At 37.1% G+C, this 21,688-nt stretch overlaps 1 protein-coding gene across 11 annotated transcripts in view; it reads left to right on the forward strand.

Moving 5' to 3' along the window:
* The window catches only part of slc4a7 (solute carrier family 4 member 7), a 41,791-nt gene that overhangs the window by 5,762 nt on the left and 14,341 nt on the right, over positions 1-21,688 (forward strand). For 4 of the 11 annotated variants that reach the window (XR_014031811.1, XM_081388741.1, XM_081388736.1 and 1 more), the window contains exons 2-13: positions 4,423-4,504; positions 8,161-8,304; positions 8,441-8,579; positions 9,667-9,827; positions 9,913-10,062; positions 11,552-11,950; positions 14,233-14,348; positions 15,808-15,870; positions 19,327-19,484; positions 19,626-19,713; positions 20,826-20,972; positions 21,164-21,267. Coding sequence is in view for 10 of the 11 variants with exons in the window: in XM_081388741.1 (XP_081244867.1) it covers positions 4,423-4,504; positions 8,161-8,304; positions 8,441-8,579; positions 9,667-9,827; positions 9,913-10,062; positions 11,552-11,950; positions 14,233-14,348; positions 15,808-15,870; positions 19,327-19,484; positions 19,626-19,713; positions 20,826-20,972; positions 21,164-21,267 (1,751 nt within the window). In the remaining variant the exon portion in view is untranslated. Of the gene's footprint in view, positions 1-4,422; positions 4,505-8,160; positions 8,305-8,440; positions 8,580-9,666; positions 9,828-9,912; positions 10,102-11,551; positions 11,951-14,232; positions 14,349-15,807; positions 15,871-19,326; positions 19,485-19,625; positions 19,714-20,825; positions 20,973-21,163; positions 21,268-21,688 lie in introns of all 11 variants that reach the window. The other 7 variants (XM_081388744.1, XM_081388737.1, XM_081388743.1 and 4 more) reach the window with 4 other exon arrangements.

Raw genomic sequence — 21,688 nt, forward strand, 5'->3', positions numbered from 1 at the left:
ACTGTATCTGACCTAATGCAGTTTTTTTTTGAGCTTGGCATAAAACTCAGATTCTGCGTAGCTCATCAAATATGCTTTGGCTTGGTGCTTGCTCTGTGGGTTCTGTTTCAAAATATTGCCTTGAGAACACAGTATAGTGTGTTTAGTAGAGCTGCACGATTAATTGTTAAAAGATCGCAGTCTCATTCCTTAATGACAATTCGCCTGTCTATTAAATAGTCTGCGTCGGTGCTGCCGATGAGCTAGAGACAGCAGTTGTCAAACCGCTTCACAAACAGTCTTCGCCCACAGTATCGTTATTTTTGTGTTACAAAGAAAGTGTCACAAAACTAGGATAAAAGTTTATAATTCATATACAAACACTGATGTCTTCGGAAGCAATCAAAATAGAGAATTGAGTCATTCATTCAGGAGATTTGTTCAAAACTATTCTGATTCATAAAATAATGAAAACAAGTCTTTATGAGTGAGTCATTGAATCATTCATTCAAACCGATATTTTAAAACAATTCATTCAGATTCATTAAACAGTTAAAAAAAGACAGCAGCAATTAACATTTTGTCAGAACCTATAGTAAATTACATGTTATTTTGTTTAGTTGTCTGTTCAGAATCGTGGGAGGATCGTGATCTCTATTTGAAAAAAAAACAAAAAACAAAATCGTGATTCTCAATTTATCCAAAATCGTGTTTAGTTTGACATTTAATTTACATGAAATTGAAATTTGGTGGCATTCTGAAGAAAAAGGGCAAAGCGTGTCACTGGTCTCAAGACACCTTGCCTATCACGTGTTGTTATGGTAAATTCTAAGTCCACATTGTACCCTTTGCTGCGTTTTGCCCTTTGGGATGATATCTGATGTCCATGGCACTCAGGAATGCTTGGCTCGGCCCGTGCTGAGACAGAGCCACCTTGGGTTTTTTATACAAGGGTCTGTACTGGAATGTACAGGAAGAAAACACACATATCACAGCACAATATAAGTCTAGCAAACTTTGAGACACTTTGACACAAATGCATACAACAAACAGTGCTAATATAATCTTGTCCCCGCTATAATTTCAATAAACTTACAAGTCACATCAGGCATCACTAATTATAAATGTAGAGGTGAGATGATTGTTTAGACTACTTCAATTCAGAAAACACTGAATATCCATTTTTTTATGTGTACATTAGGGATGTGAAAATATCCTCACAGGTTAATCGGCGTGTGACAACACCGGTAATACCGGTATCACTGGCGGGGGGGTTTTAAATCGCTAATTTAAAGGCAAACGTAAAATGCTCGCGTCCGCACAGGCATTCATAAAATGCGCACGGCCGCACGTTTTTCCATAAAAATGAACTGAAAACGCTCACTCCGTTCTGCTCGCTCCGCGCCCGTGGACATTTTAGTTTCACTTTCAAATTAGCTAGCCTGGAAATCCAGACCTAAATCTGAAAGTAACATCGACTAATGAAAATCGGCCAGCTCGAGGGGTGGCACCAAGCATGCACTGCACGCAATTGGATAACACTATGACCAATCACAACAAGCCCCATACACTTAGCTACAAGCGGAGCTAACTGGTAGATTAGACTCTTGCCGTATCCGGTCGGCAAAACAGCAAAAACGCTCTTCTTGCAAAGAAATGATTCGAGCGCCGTCTTCTGTTCCTCTTTTAGATAAAAAGCCAAGTCTAATTCGTTCATTGTAGCGGCCAAAGCCGTTTCAAACGACTGGTGTTCATCCATAGCCATCTTGCAATGTTTACTAATGACTTGGACGTCACAGCGCTGTCGTTATCTTTTTAGCTCGCCTCTGGCCCGCCTATATCAGATAACCCGATGTGATTGGTGCATCTCGGATACAAGGGCATATTTAATGAGCATCATTACTCGACGCCAGAGTAAACTCGCTGAGCAAATTCAACTTGTGCTCTCGCGAGAACTCTGGATTTCCAGGGTACAAATTAGCGCCAATTTGGGGCAGATTGCTTGAATGGTGAGTTCATTAGCCTATTATTCTTAATGAAAAACACAACAACAAAAAAGTGCAATGACAAATTCACTTAAATAGATGCTTTTACATTTCGCTTTGACACCAAATATTCCGCAATCTGACTCCAGCTGCTGATCTTTGCTGCGACTCTTGTTCGGCTCACGATTTACTAAGCAAACACGTTCAGTTTAATAGTGTCTGTTGTCTAACTGAACTAAATGATTATATATATATTTTTTTATTTTTTTTTATCAAATTGTGGGTAGCCGTGCCGCGGTGGTCAAGTGATGTAACCGTGTTGCTTCTATCGTAGCAAGCCTAGTGTACATTATTGAATGTACTAACCTTATTTTAAGGTAACCTCATTGATGATTCAGGACATGTGGCAGTTCTGGCACTATTGTATCACACTGTCTCATGTATCAAGCTTTCTCACATTGGGATGGCCAACGTATTATGCAATTGTCGGTTGGTTATGGAAGAACTTATTTTTACATTGTGCTCTTTTGAATGAGCTCAGAAAAATTTGCCCTGAAATATTTTTGTGGTAAGAATAGCTGTGAATGTGATCTGACCATAGTTACATCATCCTTGTCATGCAGCTGCCCAGAGGACGTAGTTGTGTCTATTGTTTATTTTTTTAAGTTCTAATATGCAGGTTGATTAGTAAGGTTGATTTAATTTATTTTTAGATTTTAGTTTATATATGTTTAATGTATTTTATGTATGTATGTATGTATGTACTCTATGTATGTATATTAAATATATATTTAAGTGATGTCAGAGAAAAGGAAGAGGTTACTTTGTTTTCTCACAGATCTATGCAGCGTTCTGTCTAGAGACTTGGCAAGTGCAGCAGCATTGGTTGGGAATTGTGGGAATTGGGGGTATTATCTGGGGAATTGAAACAAATATGCAGTAGAGGGACTCATGCATAGTCCTGAGAATACCCTGGGTCGCATCTGGAAAAATGTCACATAATCACCATCTCCAATACACCAGCTCCTTCTACAGCGACCACCAAAATGTTCTCATAGACATGCGGGGATCTCCTGGGAAATTCTGGACAATGTCTAGTGTGTACTCTTGTGTCCCCTAAGCATACTTCAGGATCCTAGTAGGCTGCAAGTGGAAAATTTTTCTCATTTCACGATAAGCATTGTGCCTGTAAATTGCGGCTTTGTCCTGATAATAGAGAAAATGGAGTTAACTTGGTTTTGGCCCAATTTAAGCTCATTGTCTTTGTATAAAAGTGAGTGGGCAGCATGTAACAATTCTCGCCACTCGTTTACATGGTCACCAAATGTGACTCAACCTTTTAAACCGATGTGGTTGGAAAATATTGTGCAGTAGATGTATTATAGACTGGAAGTGGACATGTGCAGCATGCATTTAAAGAAGTTTAGTCTAAGCCCGGACTTAGACAAAATGGTACTTAGTTGAAGCATCCTGTGTCCTAGTCCCTCATGATGGAGCATCGATAAGCAAGGGTGGAGAAACCATTATCATTTTTGGGGACATATCCCCATCACTTTTTAGGAGACAATAATTATTTTTCAAAGACTAATGCCTTAATGTGTTCCCACCACTTTTCAGATCTTCCCTGCTTCCCTGCACAAAAGACAGGTGCCATCTGACAGCAGCTGTTAGTTGATAATATGGTCTTAAAGCACATCTTATTTTAGAGACGTGTTATTATGGCCACAGGTTACTTTTTTTTTTTTTTGATGAAAAAAAAAATTTCTGATGAAATTGTTAGTGGTGACTGTTGCCAATACATCATATTTTGATATTTAAGTGTTCAATTACTGATGAGCAGAACCATTTTTGATACAATAAGAACATGATCATTAGACTGCAGCATCAAAATCAAATGCATTATGAATAATTGAATAAACTTATTATTATTGTTATTATTATTATTTATGCGATTTATGAGATGTGTGTGTGTGTGTGTGTGTGTATATATATATATATATATATATATATATATGTGTATATAAATATAAATATTTAATGTATTTGGCTACAATTTATGTCGTTAGCTAAATAATGTGGGATGAGTTACAGTACATGACAAAGTTAGTAGTTTTTTCCAATCGCAAAATTTTAGTATGAGCAATAGTAATTGTGAGTTTTTAGTTACTATGTTCTTTTTGGCTGAGGTAGTGCTGTCCACATGCTTTGGTTCATGTGACGCAAAATGAACTCTAGTTGTTTATTTCGTGACCTATTTCCTTCAGTTTTGTGCCAAGGAGAGCATTGTCAAAAACAATAGTCTTCAGCCCAATTACGTTATAAACTCTTAACTAATGCACAATTCTCAATTACACAGATGAAGGCAGGAGTAACTGGAATGACTGCCCCTTGTGTTGCCATGGATTGATTGTTGACTGTTGTTACACACATTCATCCACCTTTATCTCTCTCTATTCAGGGCAATGATGAGGAAGCTGTTGTTGATCAGGGAAAAACCAGCTCTACCATCCACACAAACTTTGAAAAAGAGGAGCTTGAAAGTAAGTCACTCCCTCCTTTCACATAACCCCCTCCTTTATTTTTTCCTCAAAATCATATGCTTTGTTTATCCTCAAGCTTGCCATCTGGTCTTATGGCACATGGAGGTCTACAGTGAATAATATCTGCGGTTCTTTCACATTTGTTACTTTTGGGAGTGTTTTAAAGCACAATGATTAAATCCATCAACACCCCTCAACCTCATTTCACACTTTGGCTGAGTTCAATGAGGTTTTTGACCTTAAACGTGTCTTAAACCGCCCCCCTTCCCCTCTGAAGGCTTTCTCATGGGCCAACGGCATGTTTCCAGGTGATTTGATCCTGCTATCAGCCTTCTGCGTGTGTTCTGGAAGCTTGTACATGTTGGAAAGGAGGCACTAGGTGTTTGATAACAGCACTTTGTCAGATCGTGAGTAAGGCAAGGAATGTCTAGAACCCTCAGGAACTCAGTCTTAAAGTGACTCGTACATAGTGTGAGGGAACATATGACCTACATCTGGCTCTTACAATTATGGCATTCATAGTCTGGGAATTGATTCCCTTACTATGACTCAAGTGAATGAAACAAAGCTGTAAGTAGTGGCGGACTGATATGTACTGATATATATATATGCATTAATAATCCAATTCAAGATTGAAAAACACAATTTGTAATACTGATTATATACATAAACAGACCAATTTAATGTTGATAAATGTTTTCTTTGTTATCATTAAATTTGATTATTTATGTATTATTATTATTATTATTTATATGTTTAGGTATTAAATTAAATGTTAGGTATTATTTATGTATTTCTATATTCATTTACATTACAGTTCAAAAGTTTGGGTTCGTAAGATTTTTTCATGTTTTTGAAAGAAGTATCTTATGCTCGCCAAAGCTGCATTTCTTTGACTAAAATACAGTAAAAAAAAGTCATATTTTGAAATATTAATTTTAAATAAATAGTTTCTATTTTAATACATTTTAAAATATAATTTATTCCTTTTAAAAGTAGAATGTATGGGCTGTGCTGCGCTGGCCTCCCGCTCTCTTTAATAGCATTACGATGGATTAGACAATTGCTCAAGATGTAATTAATTAAACTGGGCCTGCTCGGGTCATGCATTTGTGCCCTCCGGCATTAACTGCACTCTCTATTTCTTATGTAAAACACCATCTTGCACTGAACATTCCTGTTTGTTCTCTTTCACTTTCTTGTTGAAAGCCAATGTAGTTTTTAAGGGAAGTAACAGGAAATCCTTTGCATATTATTCAGTGTAATGATTTTAAAAAGCATATTCCTTGCATTTCTTATGTAGCTGATTCAAGTTCTTTAGCACAATGTTTAATCTGCTCTTTTCCATACAGTGAAAGTAAATGGTAACCTCAGCTGTCAGAAAGATTTTCAAGCCAATATTTTCAATATTTAACAACACATTTCTATTAAAGGTCCCGTATTATGTCCCTTTTCACAAGATGTAAAATAAGTCTCTGATGTCCCCAGAGTGTGTATGTGAAGTTTCAGCTCAAAATACCCAACAGATCATTTTTTACAGCATGTTTAAATTGTCATTTTTTGGGGCTCAGAAAAACACGCTGTTTTAGTGTGTGCCCTTTAAATGCAAATAAGCTGCTGCTGGACGGCACAGGGGGCGGAGCTTCATGAGCTCGCGCACAGTCTCTCAGGACAATTTCATCTCACGGAATGATGATAATATCAGAAACTCTCAGTAACAGTGTTCATTTCGAGTCAGACAATAATGCCTACAGAGTCAGAGTGCTGTATAGAGATGAAACAGGTATAGTTTAGTAGTTTAATTATGGTTATTATAACGTATTTGTCATCTGCTTGTATATGTATCTATTATTTATTAATAGCCTACAAGTCTGCTGTCTGAATGATGATCAAACATATACTGATGAGTTTAATAAAGTTTATTGTACATCACACAAAAGATGAAGCGTCAGTTTTACTTCAGAAAATCACCGTAAGAGCTGAGTAAACACAGTAAGTTATCAGAAGTGCGCAAGTATATAAACGAATTTCGGTAGAGTTGAGGGAGCATTCCTGTGGGCGGAGGTTAGTCAAAAAACGGTTTTAATGACGTCATTAAAGAAGGAAGTAGAGGGATGTAGTCCAAACGGGCCGTTCGATATAGGCGATTTCTGTTAAGTAAAATATCTCGCTTGGCATTGAACTTTGAGCTTTATAATTTTACAGATATTATTTATACTCTAACAACAACATTACACACTAACTAAAGTTTGAAACATGGGATCACGAAGAACGGGACCTTTAAATGATTCTCTACACAAAGCTATTATACGGCTGCAGAAAAGTTGGAATATAGTACATAAATCATATAGACTCCTTTCATTGTCCTTTTTGGCGCTTGGTAACTGCAGTTCCCATTTACATTCATTGTATGGAAAAGAGCATAAGCATTCTGCCTAACATACTTTTGCACTCAGGTTTGGAGTGACGTGAGGATGAGTAAATGAATACAGACTCTTTTTTTTTTTAAAATATTGCTTTAATTTATAGAGCTCAGACAGGATTCTTTTGTCATCTTTGTTCATGCCGTTCTGCCAGACACATGTAATGATGTAATCGTAACAGACGTAGGTCAATGATTCATGTCATTTTGGTGCCAATTTTAGCTCTTCAGCTTCATGCCCTTTGATATCTTTATCATTTTCTGTGCTTTCCCTGCCGACTGAGTGCCTTGGCTGATTATTGTAATTAGTAAGGACCAGGATGGGTTTTCACAGGCGTGCAGCTCTGCACAGGGTTGTTGTTTTGTAGCTGGTGTTTAGGGGAGTGTCGAGATAATGTGGGAGGAAGGTTTAGTATTGGTCGTCCCACCTCCACCCCCCTTTCCATATTGCTTGCCGTTGAATGTGTTGCTTTGTATCCACACTGGTATTTTCTTCTACATCTAAATAGGGCACTGGTTTGCATGTAATCTGACTAAAACCATCTAATTGCCATTAGAGGCTTAATTTAGATTTAATGATGTGCTTTGGAGACCTTTGACCCAGTGTGTATGGAAGTCATTGACTCTGTTTACTTCAAGTTGGGGAGTACATGCTTTAAAGGATTGATGCACATGAGATAAGTGATTTGCAGTGCCTCTATGTGTCTGAAAATTTTGCAAGATGTTTTCATGAGCTGTTGTGGCTGACAAAGTGTGTAATCGAGTTTCAGACTCCCATGCATTCTCTGCATAGACAAGCGTGTGAAACTGGTGTAGACACAGCAGGCGTTTGCACAGACCACACATGTGTTCACACACTACCCACCCTGACACTGTGAGCGCTCCCTGCACAAAACCGGGCTGAATGAAGTTAGGTTCTAATTGCATGTTTTTTTTTTTCCTTTTCTTTTTGACATCATTCTTGTGACGCATGCAGCTTCTGCTTCCCAGAAATCTGCCTTCAACACAAAAACTCAAGCATGGGTGGCAGACTTAACTTTTAAGCTTTCCTTAAAGCACGCCAGAGACAGTTATTTATGTCTTTTTTTAAAAGCACACCGGGTTTCTTGCACAGTTTGTTCATTGTTTGTACGTTGTATTTAGTGTCTTCCTTTTCTTGTCCTTTTAAGGACTTTAAAAGGGACTTCTCTCACATGCAGTACAGGACAGGTGGATAAAGTCTTTCTCTTTATAGGTCACAGGGCAGTTTATGTGGGTGTACATGTACCTTTAGGAAGACAAAGCAGACGTAGACATCGCCATCGTGGTCATAAGCACCATCGGAAAAGGAAGGACAGAGAGTCTGAGCGAGAGGACGGGAGAGAATCACCAACGTACGGTAAGAATAACAGTCTAGAATGTCTCAGTGCAGCTAATTTAAATGAAGGAATGGTAATAATTTCCTGTTTATTCCTGTCTATTTTGTCTAAGTATCTTGACTCATTGGCATTGGTCTCTCTCACTCTTGGCTGCAGACACTCCCTCACAGAGGGTCCAGTTTATCCTCGGCACTGAGGATGATGATGAGGAGCACATTCCTCATGACCTCTTCACTGAGCTCGACGAGCTGTCCTTCCGTGACGGAAATGCTTACGAGTGGAAAGAGACAGCCAGGTGAGGACACAAATGAAGCCTGAGAGTGCATGTGTGTATTGGGTGTTCTTGTACTGGTTTATTGTAAACTACTATATATATAATATATGATTAATTAGCTGATAATTATAGTGATTTAACACTGACTAAATTAAATAAATATATAAAGTTATTAAATGCATCATGGAATGTTGCAATAAATAAATAAGTGCAATGAAATGTAAGCATAAATAAATAAATAAGGCATGAAATACACTTTTAGACTAATTTATTGATTGAAACATTTAATTATGCATTGTTATTTTGTGATTATTTGATTTGTTTTATATTGTCTGCTTCATTTTATTTTTAATGTGTATTTAATTTCGTAATTCATGAAGTTTTCAATTTTAAGGTGCATTTCAGGTGGTTTCATCATGTTATATAAAAACATTATGTATTTCATGCCTTATTTATTTGTTCCTACATTTTATTGTACTTTCTATTTGTTTATTGCAACTGTATAATTTCATTATATATTTATTAAATTTAGTCACTACATAATAAAGGGCCATTTTGAAATTATTTGCATTGACTGATTAACAGAATCAATGGATAATGAGTTTTTTTTATTTTTTTATTTATTTATTTATTTATACAGTAAGCAAATTGGGTATGAATATGATATAAAACACATGTAACTTTTGTAAAACACATGTAACATTTTTAATGCCCTATTATATTAACCAGTGGCCACTCTGTTCTCTAGACATGGACTTCAGCTTTGGTCTTAAAAATATAATGGTATCATTAGCCCCACAATTTGTATTTGGACACGTTTTAAAATGTCTGAAAGTCATTGTATTTAATAACAAACTATCAAACCAAGTGGCATATATTCTGCTAACAACATACAGCTAGACCTTTTATCAGAACATTTTTCGTTTCCATTTTCACAAAGACTTTAGAACGACTTAAAAAGATAGTTTTGCATGATGTAATTTCCCCTCAAGTTCACCACAGATGTAGTTCATCACATAAACTATGGACAACCTGAACATTTGTCCACCAGAATGTGTCAAAATACTTGTCTTAATACATGGTCAACATCAAATCCTAATTGTTGCAGGTGGTTGAAGTTTGAGGAGGATGTAGAGGATGGAGGAGATCGCTGGAGTAAGCCTTATGTCGCCACGCTTTCCCTGCACAGCCTGTTTGAGTTACGGAGCTGCATTCTCAATGGCACTGTCATGCTGGACATGAGAGCAAACACCATTGAGGAGATAGCAGGTAACATTTGGCTGTTAGATAAACCCTTATATCTCAGCATGAACACAATGAACGTCTACAAAAATGAAGGTCTCTCTGCTCCCAGACATGGTATTGGACAACATGGTGGCATCCGAGCAGCTGGATGAGAGTTTGAGGGAGAATGTGCGGGAAGCCATGATGAAGAGGCATCACCACCAGAATGAGAAGAAGCTCAGCAATCGCATCCCGCTCGTACGCTCCTTCGCCGACATAGGCAAGAAACATTCAGACCCGCATTTGCTTGAGAGGAATGGTGAGACTTTTTGCTGTGCTTGACTTTCTTTCTAATATTAATTAGATTCTCTTAAATCCACTGCTTATTGATCTTTTGTTCCCACTCAAAAACAAGAAATTAAGGAAAGTAGGTGTGCATAGGGTCCTTGTGCCTGTGGCCAGCTGTTGTTAAAGACGTCCGGCAGGGAGTGTATGTGACTAGATGTTCTGTTTCTTTGGTGCTAAAAGCATTGGATTTGAATGTGAAGTGCATGGTGCATTTCATTGACTGATTTCAGGCCATTACTGTGTGCTGTGTTGGTTGCATTTCCTGTCTTTACTCACACTAAAAACTTTATCAATAAAGAGCTCAAGTCATGGTGTTGTCATGGTAAAGGCCTGTTCCACAAGAAATGCTTGAACTAGCTATGTGACAGAACAGCGGCATTATACAGAAAATAATTATGGGTTACTATGGTACATTATATATTTAATTATATTTTATAAATATTTATTTATTTATATCGTCTTGATGTCTAATTTTCATGAATAGTGACATCATACGGTATTATTAAAAAGTTTAGGGTCGGTAGGATTTTTTTAAAATATATTTTAAAAATAAGAATTCTCATGCTCCACCAAGGCTGCATTTCTTCCAATAAACAATATAGTAGAAACAATAAAACATTTTCAGTATACTTGAATGAATATAAAGTTCAAAAGAACAGCATTTATTTGAAGTGGAACTTTGCTTCTACTTTTTAACAATTTTAATTAAAATATTAATTTCTTAATATAATTTTTTTAAATGTTACTGACCCCAAACTTTTGAACAGTAGCTTGCATACAAATGGTGATTAATATACGTTGAGCAGAACTCAAACACCAAAATCTATTTTTAAACTGCTTGGATCATTTGGATTCAGTCATTCAGACAGACCTACTGAACAGAAGGTGCTACATGTTTGTTTCACTGCACATTTGCAACTAGCTTCAAACCCAGCGCACAATTTTTTTTTAAAGAAAATAATATTTTGCTCCTTTTTTTGCTTCATAACTTGTATAGCAAAATATTATATTGATTAAATATAGTATTGGTATTAGTTGAGTGTTGCATTACAAAAATTGTCTCTGTTCTGAAATGCTACTTGAGTGCTGCTTCTGTGAAACAGGCCTAGCTCTGATTCTCAGAGTTGAATGTGGGTTCTGTGATAGCAAAGTTCAAGCTAGCCTGATTTATTAAAATGTTGACGATCAGCGTGTGATGGTCATGTTTCTGGGTGTTGAATCGTGACTGATTTGCACTTTCCGTTCTTGCCGCCATCTCACGTCCTCACTTCACTCTAACCTTCCCAACTCCCTCATCTCAACATTTTTGCTTTTATTTTATTCATCAATGTTATTTTATTCCATCCGCAGTCTGTTTACTTTGTTTTCCTCTCTTCATACTTTTCCTCATCCTTTTTGACCTCCTGCACTGGTCCCATCAGGGGAGGGTCTCTCTGCCTCCCGTCTGTCCCTCCTTAGACGTACCTACTCCACCTCCACTCCCCCCAGCTCACGCCGTCCCTCCAGAGACTCCCGCGGTTCCCGTTCCTCCATCATTTTCAACCTGCTTCTGCCCAGCGCCAACTCCACCCCTTCTGCCACCCCTCAAAACACCCCCCCTACCGCCCACCGCGCTTCATCATCTCTCCGCTCCCCAGGACCCTCTCAGCAGGGGCCTGAGCTGCTGGTGGCGCGGGGAGAGAGAGAGGACATTCCAGAGGTCGTGGTGTTCCCGCCCGAGGAGGAGGAGGAACCGCAGTCACTGTCTCTCGCCACTCAGGATGAGAAGGTGGTTCATGACCCGAACAGGCTGGCACAGCAATTGTCCCTACCGCAGTCAGGCAAATATCCAGCCCGTCAGCATGATGTGTCTCCTGCATGATACACTTGCTCAGCCTCACACTCTTTTTAGATTTGTCATGAGTGTTTGAGTGCAGAAAACTAATTACATTAGATAAGAAATGAATGTGCAGTTTGAGTATTCAGTTTTCGATAATGGCACATACACTACTGTTAAAAACTTTTTTATTTATTTTATTTTATTCAGTAAGATTTTATTCTTTTTTAAAAATCTTTCTATTCAAAAGAATCCTGAAAAAAGTATCATGCTTGCAGCTTTGCACAAAAATATTAAGCAGCACAACTGTTTTCAACATTGATAATAATAAGAAATGTTTCTTGAACAGCAAATCAGCATATTAGAATGATTTTTGACGGATCATGTGACGCAGTAATAATGACTCATTCAGCTTTGCCATCACTTAAATTACATTTTAAACCATAATAAAATAGAAAACTGTTATTTTAAATTGTAATATTTCACAATATTACTGTTGATTCTTCTCTTTTGATCAAATAAATGCAGACTTTGTGAGCTTAAGAGACTTGTTTCAAAACACAAATCTTACTGACCGCAAAGTTTTGAAAAGTTAAAATATATCTAAAAAAAATGTATGTATAATATAAAATAGAATAATGTAAATGTAAACCTGAAATCTCTCACCAACATCTCGCTAATTCAAACTTCAGCAGGAAAGTGTACGTGTGTGTGTGTTTATACATTAATAAACCTTGCATTTTAGCATAAAATATAAAATATATTATTATATAAATATATTATATTGACATAAAATATAGTTAAAATCTATATATTTTTCATTAATTATAAACCCAAATCTGCAGTCATACATTAAAATCAATTGTATTAGTCAGTAAAAACAATCTGATTATGTAATACTTTCAACACATTACCTCCAACACTCTCACATTCTCTCCTGTCTCTTTCTGACCTGTCTCAGTCTCTTTTCCCTCTCTCACCCTAAGTATTTGAATGTCTTCTTGTCACACCGTGTCCCCACAGGTTTTTCTTGAGTTTTACCATGTCCAGTCAATCAGATATTTTAAAAAGAGCTTGACTACCCATATGAGACATTTAAACTTGGTACCCTGTTTTATCTTTCCCTGAGAATGCAGACGTGTTACAGAACATCCAGTAGCAGCACCTGCAATGCTCATGTGTTCTCTTTGATGATTTATATAGTTTTTTTTAGTTTTTAGACCAGACTTTTAAGCATTCTTCAATGTCATGAAGTACAGTGGCCTCAAAAAGTGTTTATATTTGCACCTCTGACATATTTATTTTTAATTATTAATACTACTGTCTGGGTTCGTTAAAAGTCTTCCACAATCGATGAGGGCACAGGGTTCTGTTCTAGCTATTGCAGCATATGCACACAAGAAACCAGATCAATAAAACGAATCACCACAAATTAAGAAAATTATAAAGGGTAGTAGTACCTCACAGTTGCTAATAAATGATGTCATGCTAAGAAGCAGAAAGCTTCCCGTGACACTTTAGGTCATTGGCCTCTTGGAATACACTTCAAGTGTAAACTGAGCCTGTTGAAATGGGAGTGGGTGATGTCATGGAGTTGCTCCATGTTGTACATTGCTGCGTTCATGTTGGCAGAATGTGCAGCTCGCGTGCTCACAAACCTCCGTTCTGAGTGCCTGACCAGGCCCTAGCAAGGAGGCAGTGACATTAAACAATTGCAATGGCTGATTTCCATTCCATGTGTTTATAGGGAAGACCATAGAAGGAGGGTCATTTTGCTCCCTTTATTTTTAAGTTAGCATGACGTCAAGCGGCAGGCTCAGATAGCAGGAGAGCTTGTTTCCATGAAATGTCACCCCAGGCCTACACAGTTTTACTGTGCCTCTTTATGGATATTGGGAGATGTTTTCGATCGCTGTGTGAAGCTAAAATCCTCACAGAAGCCAGGAACAGTTCATGGTGACCTCATTCAATGCTTTAGCCTTAATGCTCTCCTCAAATGAACTCATCCTGTCATTCCATAAAAAAGGTTTGCTTTCTATCCAACAAAATCTGTGGGTTGGAAAATCTGAAAGATCACTTTCTAAATGTTTAAAATTCAACCTTACAGCATAGCATCCACGAGCGTACACACTGCTGTGTGATGTTATCCAGAAAGCATGTGACTTGCTCTGCATGTCTACACACTAGACCACACAATAAGTGTGCAGTTAACCTTTCCTGCATATTAAAGCTCAACACACATATAACACTGTTCTCCACCACTTTCCTTTTTTTTCATCCCAACAGGTCTCCTTGCATCCCCCCAGTCGGCCCCGGGGAACCTGGAGAACAGTAAGCCCAGTGAAAGCCGCATGAATGGCGCTGGTGGCAGCCGGGAAAACAGCACTGTGGACTTTAGCAAGGTGAGCTTCCTATTCCTGCAACACATCCTGTTGTAAATGTTGTGGATAGGCATCGCTTAAAGGAATAGTTCAACAATGACATTTGTGTCATTTATTTTCTCATAATTTTTCTCTCTTGGCTTTGGAATATAATAGAAGATCTTGGACAGGAACGTTCATGCTGTTTTCCATGCTACTAAAGTGCACAGTGACCAGGGGCTGCCAAGCTCCCCAAAAACCCAACCTAAAAACACAGTATTTATGTTACGCGATATCAAAAATAATTTTCAAATGATCATGAGACCTACATTATTTCTAGTTCATCTACCTATTGTCATTTAACTCTTATAAAAGAAACTGTGGCATGTATAATTTCTTAATCCCAGTGATTCATAGTAATCCCGTTTGTGAAATATTAGTTGGATAAGAAGGATTGTTTTACCTGTTTTAATATTTAAAAGCACTGTGAATAATGCTTTGTGTAATTTGAAGCACTTTTAACTCTTTCCCCACCATTGACGGAATTTTCTGACTTCCCGTTTTTCACTGTTATATGGTAGGGTGCGCTATTATGCATATTCTGAAAGAGTACTGAATCTCCTGATCAAAACACAAGCAAAAAAGAAACTGAAACAAGCAATATCGTGTAATCTTATGCATATGTAAAATAACGTGATGATCACCAACATTAAACAGCATATAAATCAAAACTGCCTAATGTTACTGAATGAAATGTCGACCCAGGACGAGGTATCGGACTGTACAAGCATTAGGGGTGTTGTTGGACTAGATCTACTCCAAAAAATGTTTTGATCATCGTTCTGAATCCGATCTGGTTGTAGTATTTGACAGTTGTACTATAAAATTGTTATTATTTTTTATTAAATACTCTATTTTTTATTTTAAAATGCAATAGTTTTATTACAGTAGTAATATATTTATTTTGTTTATTTTTTATTTAATAATAATAAAAATTTAATCACAATATATTTTGCAGCCCTACAAACAAGGAGCTCTTACAATTTAAATAACTTTTTTTTTTTTATCAGAGAATTTTTTCAGCCCTAGGTTTTGTTTTTTGTTGTCAGTCTCAGAGAATGTATATCAAATTTAGGCCATTATCTTGTTATCTGCTTTAAAATATAAATAATTATCAGTTGTCCATATCAGCCAAAATTCTCTCTTAACCGTTTCGGAGAGATTGTTTTCACCACCAACACTTTTGTTCAAATGTCACAATATAATTCAGGCTTTTCACAGAGGTTGTAAGTGAAGGATGGAGGTACAATTTGTTTGGACAATGGTGCAAAAAGATTTTTGAAGTGGACCCCAGGGCAAAATTTTGATAGCATTTTTTAAAATGCATCAGATTACCTGATTAATTAATGGAAGGGGATAGTTCTGAACATAAGTCTCATGGCAAGATGGCAGGTATATTCAGAACACTGAACACTCTCCATGTCTGTCTGGTTGGTATCAGGACAGCCAATCCTCTTTTCACTGTAGTTGCAGCTCTCTGGGAAGGGGCAGCAAAAGGCCTACAGTAAGTCTCTCATCATTATAACTGTCTTCCAGTGTGTCGTCATCGAGTGCTTCATGAGGTTGTGTTTGTGGCTCTGATCTTCTGTGATGTGTTCTTGAGTGGTTAACCATGTTTTGATTACTGTATTGTGTGTCGTGATAAGTGATGATTGAAGTGTCTTGCGAAAAGGAACAATGTTTCTGTTTTAATGTTGCAGTACTTCACAATGGAAAATGCAAAAACTTCAAAATCTCTGTCCTTAATATGGTCATTTTATTAGCAATATACTTGTGGGATGTTAACACAGGTTAGTTTTGGGGTGAGTCAAAAATAGTGGTCAACTGAGGTGTGTGTTTTTTTTTAATTCTTCATATGATATTATTGTAAAGTGTTACCATAATATTATACGTTTTAATTTGTTAACATTAGTTAATGCATTAGATATAAGGCAGTGAAAAACTAGTTTTAATGTTAATTTCAACTGTTCATTGTTTCATTAATACATCTAGATTAATGCATGCTGTAAAACCTAGAATAATAAGTGCTGTAAAAGTATTTATTTTATGATACTGAATGCATTTGCTAATGTTAAGAATTTAAAGCTTATTTTAAAGTTTAAAGTTGCAAATGAGTTGATACTTATTTTACTACATATTTATTTACTTGTTTATACCCTCTAAATGTTTTGTTTTTTTAAATGTTCATTATCATTGAGACTATTGGCTCTGCTTGAAGTTGCTGTTGAAACATAGTGAAGTATTGGTTTAAACAAATTCTCACGGTCATAGTTTCATTATGACAGCTTTGTTTCAAAATAACACAGAAACCTTAGACTGAAATGAGATTGAAACCTGTTTTTTAACGAATGTTCACCTGTCTTGGAAGAAGTTAGACAATGTTTTTTGGGTGTTAAAAGTACCTGGGTTTTTCAATAGCTTATTTTCATTCTGCAATTGATCCTCAACTTCAGATGATGTCCTATTTTGTTAGGAGTTAGATGACATCTTCCCATGTATACTGATCCTGGTTAGAAAAACGTGACTCGCTAAGAGAAAAAACATTTCTCCAGACTGAACTGGTCTACATTCTGCTGTCCTGTGGATTGTGAAATATCACTTTTCTCTCACGTGTCAGTGGTTTGGTATATTAGCTGGTTGTGTAATTGCTGCTTAATGTCAATGGTTTATCATAGAATTGTTTCTCAAGATTTATTTTTGTGCGTTTCATAGTGTATGTGAAGTGTCATTGATAACCATGTTAAACTGGCTTAGCCAGAGTTTGGCAGAAATTTATTTCCTGAAGTCTTGAAACCTTTTAAGTACTGCATGATTACTGGAAATAAAGAACCACATCACTAGACTAAACTAGTTTGATTTCCTGGTCTGGTTTTTGTAATACTGTGGAATGTGGTTTAAAAGCCCAAAGTATACTTCAGTTTTCACACGTATGCAAGGGTATGCAATGTATTTCGCGTACATTGCGTGTGATGCAAATTATGTCACCAGAATAGTATATGTGTTCTGTACGTGCAGATAGCACATGTGCATTGAATTTGTTTTGCACTAATCAGTTGTTCCATAAGTTGGCAACACTGACCTGGGCCATTTTTCACAGTAGACAACTAAACAAAAGAGACGGAACAACAAAACAATACTAGAGACTGCAACAACAATAGACGCCCAGATTGACAAGCGATTGTGTGAGGGTGTTATGAGATAGTTTAAAAGAAAACAAAGACATTTGTAACTTCTGGAGAAAAATAGCAGAGACACTGGAAAAATATGAAACATTCTTGAGTGCATGTGTCAACTGCCTGCGTAGTAATGCATTCAGAATGTTAAAATATACAATCTACTTGACTTTAATGCAAAAAATGCATTCTTGCAATTCAGGAGGTCATGCTGTGACATATTGATCTTTTACTGGTCACACATCTTCACGTGATACGAATTCGCATCAATTTGCAAACAAGTTTTCCAAAATTGAACTTTGAAATGCTGTGAAATGCGAAATTTTCCATTGAATATGGTCTTATTATTGGGAGATATGACGGTTTGTGACTCTACCATTGGAGAAAGTGTAACTGGTAACTTGGATCATGTGTGCCTTCATAACCAATCACATTACATCCTTGTGCGTTGTTGTGCGACAGTCGATCACTGTTTGTGAATACCATAGAAATAAACGAGAAGTGCCGTATACTGAATCATACCTGTTGCACAATTGTCTGTGACTTATTTTTCAAAACAGCATTTTTTTTTTTTTTTTTACTCTAAAAATAAACCAATCCGAAATTTATGTTTAAGAGCAAACATGTTGAAGATTGGGCTGTTGATTCATTAAATGATAAACTGTTTTCCCACAAAAGCATTTTTTTTCAGCGCAGTAAAGCCTCTCCTCCATTGATATCCATTAAAAAAATGGATCGGATTCAAAAATTCACATCACGTGAGGACGTGTGTGTGACCAGTAGAATATCAATACGTCACGGCATGACCAATTTGCTGAATTAAAAGAAGAATTTTTGCAGTAAAGCTGTAGATTGTATTGTATATTTTTTTTGAATGCACTATTTGTTATATTTTGAATTCATGTTTGTTAAAAAGATGCTGTAGAGCACGACGTCATACCACGACCGTTGCAGTGTTCAAGGAATTTTGCATGCTCAAAGTCTAGTGTGAACGCGGCTTTAACAGGCGTTACACTTTTTTTTGCTAACCTTGCAGGCTTGCCTTCAAGTGGCTTTGTTTTCGCATGAGCATGCGTTTCCGGTCTGACGCATTCGCATGCATATGAATGGAAGTCAATTGAACAAAATGTGTAGTGTGACGGCATCCCTGTATACTTTGGGCTTTATGCTGCCTTCACATGCTATCATAAAATTTCCTACTTCCCTCTTCTGAAGTTGTGATTATGAGCTTGTCGCGTTCAAGTGCTTTGTTGTTGGAAAGAACGGGAATCATAGAGGAGAGCAGGTTTATTTTTGCCTGTTTAATGGGAAAATTGTATTACAGCCAAATTATATATTTAGCATCTCATTCATTGACAACCATATACATATTCTAATAGTCTGTTTTCACTGTATATAAAACATACAATGAGCTTCAAATGATTATTCATATATGTAAATATGCACTAGTTTAACGACAAGATAAGGCGATGTAGAATACCAGTCACAGCAGAAATCATTCTCCCCTCCGCCATGTTTAAAGTTTATGGCATGTCCAACTCAGGGAATTGGGCATCAAAATTATCCCCAAGATTCTCAGTGGTAAATACGATTTGGGAGGTCGTTCATGTGCAATTGTTAACTAGGAAACTCGTAATTATGATAATCCCGATAGCATCTGAAGGCAGCATTACTCCAACTGCACACTCCCAGCAAACCAATACCCCATTCTTGAGGTTCATGAAGAAACACACAAACGTCTAATGTCAGCGCTATGTACCTGATCTTTACATTTTTGTGCTCTTAAGGTGGACATGAATTTCATGAAGAAAATTCCTCCAGGCGCTGAGGCTTCGAATGTTTTGGTGGGGGAAGTTGATTTCCTTGAGCGTCCAATCATTGCCTTCATCCGTCTCTCACCTGCTGTTCTTCTCACTGGACTGACCGAAGTTCCTGTTCCAACAAGGTAGCGCTCAAGCACCCATGAAAACATAACTTGCATTTACATAAATGCACACAAATAACACCCCAGGGAGACTTCACTAGGTTTCAGCCTTTTATGCAATCTTTTCTTGCAGTTTAATTTATTTCCTCAACTTATTTACAGGTTTCTCTTCTTGCTGTTGGGACCTTTCGGTAAAGGGGGCCAATACCATGAGATTGGCAGGTCTATAGCTACTTTAATGACAGATGAGGTGAGGCTTCTCCCTTGAGCAATGCTGTATTTCTTAGTCTGCATTCCTGTAGCTCAAACAGTAGAGCATGTCCCTAGCAACATCAAGGTAGTAGGTTCAATACCCAGAGAATTCATGACCTGAAAAAAATGTATACCTTGATTAGAATGCAAGTCACCTTGATTGAAAGCATCTGTAAAATGCATAAATGTAAATATAATTTTATTTGAATGAATACAATGCTGTGAGAGATAAAGTACACCCCATTCAATAATAAGTTGTATTGTCTTAAGTTTATAGGGCATGTCTAATTTTTTACAACCTTAGCATCTTGCAAATTAGGATTATGTTGTAATTACCGTAACGATTCTAAACTAAAAAGCCTTCACGTGCTGCCCATAAGTATATGGCTCTGACCTTAGTTGAACAATTGATGACAAGTTACACTACAGTTCAGCATATTGGACAGACTTTTGAACCTCACAGCCTCGATTTCATTCATGTCAGATTAAATATGGCATCTACCCTGACAAAGGTCCATAAAGATCAGGATAAACAAACCCTGCTTCAAGTCTTCAGTAGCATTTTAACTGTGTTCAGAAAAACCTCTGTTCAGAAAGGATGCATTAAATTGGTCAGAAGTGACCGTAAAGACATAATGTTACAAAAGATTTCTATTTCAGATAAACTATGACTTTTTATACATCAAATAATTGATCATGCTTTCCTCAAAAATATTAAACAGCACCACTGTTTTCAACATTGACAATAATAAGAAATGCTTCTTGAGCACCAGAACAGCATATTAGAATGATTTCTAAAGGATCGTGTGACACTGAAGACTGGAGTAATGATGCTGAAAATTCAGCTTTGCCATCACAACAATACATTACACTTTAGAATATGTGTGAAAAGTGAAATTTCACAATACTGTTTTTACTATACTTTTGATCAAATTATTGAAGCGTTGGTGAGCTAAAGAGAATGTCAACAAACATTAAACCCCAAACTTTTGATCTGTAGATCTGTATGAGATGATTTTGAATTATGCTCAGACTGTCTTTACTCATAATCACAAATTTAAGATTGCATTGCATAATTGCATGCTCATGCCTTCTCTAACACCATGACAGATCTTTCATGATGTAGCGTACAAAGCCAAAGACAGGAATGACCTCCTGTCTGGCATAGATGAGTTCTTGGACCAGGTGACAGTGCTGCCTCCAGGAGAATGGGACCCCACGATACGAATCGAGCCGCCTAAGAGCGTCCCGTCTCAGGTAAATCATCGCCTGAGAGATATGGAGTTGGGGCTGTTGTAGAGTAGTGGCTATGGCTCAGAAGTGGTATCCAGAAGGTTGTTGGTTTAATCACTGCAAGAAGCCAGCCATGAGCCACAGGGTTAACAGGGCGATGTTGTTGCTCTTTTTTTAGCCTCTTACATTTTGTTGTTTCAATTTCATGGCTGCAGGAGAAGAGAAAGATGCCTTCCATGCCTAATGGCTCTGCTCCACTATCAGAGATTATCAATGAAGAGGAACACCACACTGGACCTGAACTCAAGAGGACAGGACGGTCAGAGATAGTACAACCTCCATCACTTATATACTGCACACTCTTTTACACACATCACCCATATTATAAGTTGGTCATAAAAGTTGGTCACTTTTTGTATGTTTTTTCTGTTATGTATGATTCCCTAAATATGGCTGATGGGTTTATATAAATGACAGGCTTAGATGTGTTGTGCTCTTACATTAAGCCATTAAGGTATCTGGACGTTAAGGACATGCGAATGAATGCGTGTCAAAGCTGAACCCTGCTGATCACAGTGTTAGAGAGAGAGAGGGTAATGTTGGATTTACTTAAGTCTCTTTTGATGAAGGAGGACCTTATTATAAACGCATTAAGTGGAGGGGGGTAAAAATGTTTTTATGGTGCAAATTATCTAATCCTTTCATGTCGGAGGTTTTGAATAAAGGCAGTAGACTTAACA

The sequence above is a fragment of the Scardinius erythrophthalmus genome (assembly GCF_964197995.2).
Source record: "Scardinius erythrophthalmus genome assembly, chromosome: 16".
Taxonomy (NCBI): domain Eukaryota; kingdom Metazoa; phylum Chordata; class Actinopteri; order Cypriniformes; family Leuciscidae; genus Scardinius; species Scardinius erythrophthalmus.